Source organism: Phragmites australis, chromosome 15, assembly GCF_958298935.1.
Source record: "Phragmites australis chromosome 15, lpPhrAust1.1, whole genome shotgun sequence".
NCBI classification, from domain to species: Eukaryota; Viridiplantae; Streptophyta; class Magnoliopsida; order Poales; family Poaceae; genus Phragmites; species Phragmites australis.
The window spans coordinates 6,267,386-6,273,519 of NC_084935.1; the positions used below are offsets into that span (position 1 = coordinate 6,267,386).

At 46.0% G+C, this 6,134-nt stretch overlaps 1 protein-coding gene across 1 annotated transcript; it reads left to right on the forward strand.

Moving 5' to 3' along the window:
* Positions 1–4,436: 4,436 nt before the first annotated feature.
* LOC133893079 (uncharacterized) lies at positions 4,437–5,917 on the forward strand. The gene is made up of 2 exons (XM_062334047.1): positions 4,437–5,371; positions 5,478–5,917. Exons 1-2 carry the CDS (start codon positions 4,437–4,439, stop codon positions 5,500–5,502), a joined length of 960 nt encoding a protein of 319 aa, XP_062190031.1. The 3' UTR covers positions 5,503–5,917.
* The last annotated feature ends 217 nt before the right edge of the window (positions 5,918–6,134 follow it).

Genomic DNA, 6,134 nt, shown 5'->3' on the forward strand with positions numbered 1-6,134 from the left:
TTGAGCAAGATGGACCTTATTCCTTCATATAAATATGATAAGAGCCATAAGTGCGAGGTGTGTGTGCAAGCTAAGCAGCCCCGTAAACCGTTTCATACGGTCGAGGGGAGAAGCACTTCGCCACTTGAGCTGATTCATTCTGATCTTTGTGAGATGAATGGAATTTTAACCAAGGGTGGCAAGAGATACTTCTTTACTCTCATAGATGATGCTACTAGGTTCTGCCATATCTATTTGTTGAGAACAAAGGATGAAGCATTAGAATACTTCAAAATCTATAAGGCCGAGGTGGAAAACCAACTGGGGAAGACAATAAAAAGACTGAGGTCTGACAGAGGTGGGGAATATATTCCTAGGGATTTCTCCGAATTCTGTGAAGAAAGTGGCATAATCCATGAATTTACGCCACCATACTCACCACAGGCCAACGGAGTAGCCGAAAGAAAGAACCGAACAATTTGTGATTTGGTTAACACCTTATTACAAAGTTCTGGTATGGCTAACTCATGGTGGGGTGAGGCTGTTCTCACAGTAAACTATGTCCTGAACAGGGTCGCTCCTCGGAATCGCGAGGTAACCCCTTATGAAGGATGGAAGGGGAGAAAACCGAATCTGTCCTATCTTCGCACATGGGGCTGTTTGGCTAAAGTTCATATTCCCCTGCCGAAGAAAAGGAAATTAGGACCAAAGACTGTCGACTGTGTCTTCCTAGGATATGCACACCACAGCACAGCCTATAGATTCCTGGTGGTCCATTCCGAGGTCTCAGACATTGCCGTTAACTCGATAATGGAGTCTCGGGATGTGACATTCTTTGAGCACATCTTTCCGATGCGAGCAAAGGAGATTAGTTCTCATGATCTTTTAGTTGATAACCATGTTCCTCAGAGTGTTGATGACACGGTTCCTGATCTGGAACTTAGGAGGAGCAAGAGGCAAAGAACTGGAAAATCACTGGGAGATGACTTTGTCACCTATGTCGTGGATGATGAACCACGAAACCTTTCAGAGGCATACGCTTCACCAGAAGCGGAGTACTGGAAGGAAGCAGTTCGTAGTGAGATGGATTCGATCATCACTAACGGAACCTGGGAGTTAGCAGACCTCACAGTTGGATGCAAGCCAGTCGGCTGCAAATGGATCTTCAAGAGAAAGCGGAGACCCGATGGTACTATAGAAAAGTACAAGGCCCGATTAGTGGCTAAGGGTTTTACGCAAAAGGAAGGAGAGGACTATTTCGATACTTATTCTCCTGTAGCCAGATTACCTACTATCCGCGTGCTCTTAGCACTGGCAGCTTCGCATAATCTCCTTGTGCATCAGATGGATGTTAAGACCGCTTTTCTTAATGGAGAGCTGGATGAGGAGATTTATATGCAGCAGCCAGATGGATTTGTGGTAACAGGACATGAGCGTAAAGTATGCAGGCTAATCAAATCCCTGTATAGTCTCAAACAGGCCCCTAAGCAATGGCATGAAAAGTTTGATACTACACTGACTTCGGTCGGCTTCTGTGTTAATGAAGCCGATAAGTGTGTGTATTATCGCTATGGTGGGGGTCGAGGTGTCATTCTGTGTCTATACGTGGATGACATATTGCTATTTGGGACAGATATGGAAATGATTAACCAGACTAAGTCTTTTCTATCTCAGAACTTCGATATGAAGGACCTGGGAGAAGCTGATGTAATTCTAAACATCAAGCTCATAAAGGGCGAGAATGGGATAACTCTCTGTCAATCCCATTATGTGGACAAAATGCTTACACGTTTTGATATGATAGACTGTAAGCCTGTAGCCACGCCCTATGATCCAAATGTTAAGCTGAAGAAGAATGTAGGTCATGGAAAAGACCAGTTAAAGTATTCGCAGGTGATAGGTTCTCTTATGTACTTGGCCAGTGCAACTAGGCCTGACATCTCATATGCAGTATGCAGGTTGAGTCGTTATACGTCCAACCCAGGAGATGATCATTGGATAGCACTGGAGAGGATTCTCAAGTATCTAAAGGGGACAAAGAATCTTGCGATTCACTATTCTGGCCATCCTGCAGTCATAGAGGGATTCAGTGATTCCAACTGGATCAGTGACTCGGATGACATGAAGGCTACGAGTGGATATGTTTTCACTCTAGCAGGTGGAGCAGTATCTTGGAGGTCTTCCAAGCAGACCATCCTTACTCGCTCCACAATGGAGGCTGAGCTAGTGGCACTAGACTCAGCAGCCGTAGAGGCAGAATGGATTAGAGAACTCCTTTCTGACCTGCCGATATTGGATAGACCAATTCCGGCTGTTCTCACCTACTGTGATAACCAAACCGTTCTGGTTAAGGTCAAAAGTAGGAAAGATAATATGAAGTCTTCGAAGCATATAAAACGGCGACTCAAGTCGCTTAGGCATGCACTAGAGACGGGTGTAATCACTGTGGATTACATTCAGTCTGAAAGGAACCTTGCGGACCCTTTCACCAAAGGAATGGCTAGAACAGTCATTCAAGCAGTATCGAGAGGAATGGGATTACTACCCACTGAAAAGATTCACACCGGCAGTAACCTATCCTAGAAGATCGGAGATCCCGTGAACTAGGCTCTAGGAAAACAAGCTGTGTGGATATAAGAGCAAATCGATCCCATTTGCTGTTATGCTCTTCTGTAGGAGAGGCTGAGCTACTAGCTCTTAATGAATTCAGTGCCGAATGGCTATAGATGTCGTCCTACAGGACATCTAGGAGAATTCACCTATATGAGTGTGATTGTGTGGTCGCAATTGTAGAGGAGGAGGGTACTTCTCTGTGTGACACTCATGAATTAGATACCTGGACATGACCTTAAGTCCAACCCGGGAACTAAAAGCATGGCAGCCTTGTACAGAGTGTCATGTGGATGGAAGCTCTTACACCAAGACAGAGGATCAAGGTGTTTTCCTCCTCTGTCTGTTTGAGTCAAAGTCTACGAGACTAGGTATTGTGTTCAAACCAGCAAGGTACAATCTACTCAAATCCTGTATATAAAACCGGATATCTCCAACATTAAAATTTTGGTGGGGATTGTTATATTTTTATTGGAAATTTCACTGTTGGGCTGTGTTCTTGAGAGCTGATTGGGCCGGCCTGTTTCTCGTCGGGTGTTTTGGCCCGAGCCCTGTCGTCGGTGTGAAAAGGAGCCGCTCAGCTCTAGGGTTTTGAGCTGGGATTTTCTCCGGTGGATAAGGATGAGGCTGGCTGGGGTTGCGGCGGCGGCGGAACTTCCCTGCCCGGTTCCCTTGGGTATGCGGTTGTGGGGCGGATTCGTCGGCCAGGTGACGCAGCGTGCGCCTCCTCTTCTTATGTGTCTCATCCCTCTCTCTGGAACTCAGTTTTGAGTCTGTGATTTCCTCACTCCTCACTGATTCTTTTCCGGTCTGCTCTGAGCTGGTTGAACCCCAATCTGTTGGGTAATCGATCTGTTTTTGTGTGGTCCGGGAAGAGGAATCTGTTGGTGGCCGGAGCTGCACGGCTGCAGTTCAACCGCGCGTGCAGTGGCAGCGTGGAGAGGCTTTGTATCTCCGATCTCCTTCTCTCCGTCGGCAACGGCGGGAGCTAGGTTTTCTGGGACAGCGGCTATTGAGTCGTGCCTAGCCTCACTTCCTTTCGACTTTGTTCGAAGTTTTGCTGTGAGTAATCTGTCTCCTATCCCTCTTTCTATTCTTGCTCTGTGATGATTGTGGTTATCTGAGATTGGGCTATTTGTCAAGAATAATAGCAATAGAATTGTGGTTATATGGATGAATGAGCTGCTGTAACGCAATCAAATAATGGGCTGGTGATGGTTCTCTGAGGTCTGTTATTGTCCATCTTAGAGATGACAATGATCTTGCAGGCGGCAGAGGGTAGTCTGAATTGTGTTATTCTCTGTTTAGAGATGGCATATCATAGTCTTTACTGGGTAAATGTAATGATTGCAATCTGTGATAGATATCTCTACCTGTACACCTGTGCTAAGTCTGATACTGGTCATTTCAGTATGTGTAAGGCCTTCTGTACTGTTGCAGCTCATTGTCCAGTGACTTATTTTGATACAATGTCCAAATTCTTTCTGCTAGTTAAAGTCTTAACAATAGCCCAATCAATGATGAACTTTGTAGAACAATTTGGGAGCAAGACCCTTGAGTCTTGGAGCCAATTGTCATGTAATAATCTGAGAGCAAAATTTTATCATCCTTTATTCTGCTGTCAATCTGTTGGGATAGTTGTTCAATTGCTCTGTTCTGCAAAACAGCTAATTAAGGTACACATGTTGAGCTTTGTAGTTGCTGTATTTATCAAATTATGCAATTACTTTACTCTGTGTACATATAGCTCAGATTTCTGCTATTTTAATTGTTTATATGGAATAATGTTCATGCTCTATTTACCACATATTATTCAACAATCCAGAAAACCTATTATTGCTTCGAATATGGCTAGTTCTGGCTCCTCCACCTTACCTCCGTCTTCCTCGGACGCAATTAAGCCTGAGTGCTTTGATGGGACCGGCTTTAAGCGCTGGCAGGCCCGGACGAGGCTATGGTTGATGGAGCTCGGTTTATTCTGGGTCCTCAACGAAGAGCTGCCCGCCCCCCAGGGGGAAGCCGTGCTAGACGAGGTTGAAAGAACGCGTCTTGACGCGTTAAGGGCCCGTTGGGAGAAGGCAAATGCTTCTGCCCTGGCACGTCTCTTGGCCGTTCTGTCGAACAGGCTCTTTGATGTCTACGTGAGCTTCGGGGAAGCGCGGAAGGTGTGGACGGAGCTGAATGACAAGTATGCAGAGAGCGACAACGGCAACGAGTCCTTCATGGTGGCAAGCTACCTGAACTTTCGCATGGGAGATGGCAGATCAGTCATGGAACAAATCCATGAGCTACAACTGATCGTGCGGGACTTAGGCCAGTATGGCTGTGTCCTCCCGGAGAACTTTCAGATTAATGCCATTTTGGCCAAGCTGCCCACTTCTTGGCGTGACTTTGTCACCGCACGTCGGCATTTAAAGCAGCGACTAACTCTTAATGAGCTCATTGCTGCGATAAATGTCGAGGAGAAGTCCAAGGCAGGCTATGGTGGGGGGAAGGCGCCCGCTCAAGCAAACCTTGTCGAGCACAAGAACCATCCTGGCAAGAATGCGAAGAAAGAGAAGACCAAGCCTGGTTTTTCGGGACCGAAGGCTAATGCAATGAAGAAGAAGAAAAAACCCGAGATTGTCTGCTATGTCTGCGGCGAGTTGGATCACAAAGCCAACAGATGCCGCAATCGTAAGGGCAAGGGGCCAACACCTGAGCAGCAGAAGGCAGCCAAAGCCCAAGTACATGTGGCGGTTGCTACGGCCAATGATACTGGCAAAGGCGACTCCACTAGTGGGTATGTACCTGAGGCCTTTATGGCAAATTCACTAATAAGTTGGTGGATTGATACAGGTGCTACAAGGCATATTTGTGCTGATCAGATGTGTTATACTTCTCTTCAGGGCGCAGATGGTGGATCCGTACTGATGGGGAACGGGGTCTCGGCAGCAGTACGCGGAGTAGGACAAGTGAGCCTGAAGTTGACTTCTGGCAAGACTCTTGTCCTGAAGGACGTACTGTTTGTTCCTGCCATGACCCGCAATTTACTCAGTGGATCGATGCTGTGCCGGCAAGGAATAAAACTAGTCTTCGAGTCGAATAAAGTAGTGATGACCAGGTGTGGGTCGTTTGTAGGGAAAGGCTATGATTGCGGAGGCATGTTCCGCATTTCTATTCTTGATAGCTCTGCAAACATTTTCTATTCTTCGTATTCTAATAAGAACATTGATATTTGGCATTCTCGCTTGTGTCATGTTAATAATGAAGCAATTGTGCGTTTGAGCAAGATGGACCTTATTCCTTCATATAAATATGATAAGAGCCATAAGTGCGAGGTGTGTGTGCAAGCTAAGCAGCCCCGTAAACCGTTTCATACGGTCGAGGGGAGAAGCACTTCGCCACTTGAGCTGATTCATTCTGATCTTTGTGAGATGAATGGAATTTTAACCAAGGGTGGCAAGAGATACTTCTTTACTCTCATAGATGATGCTACTAGGTTCTGCCATATCTATTTGTTGAGAACAAAGGATGAAGCATTAGAATACTTCAAAATCTATAAG

What these genes read in the sequence shown, in the direction of transcription:
- LOC133893079 (XM_062334047.1), top strand. Translation starts at nt 4,437, where the DNA reads ATGGCTAGTTCTGGCTCCTCCACCTTACCTCCGTCTTCCTCGGACGCA. An exon ending in AAAGGCGACTCCACTAGTGG is followed by an intron (nt 5,372 to 5,477) that starts GTATGTACCTGA and finishes ACTTCTCTTCAG; the next exon opens with GGCGCAGATGGTGGATCCGT.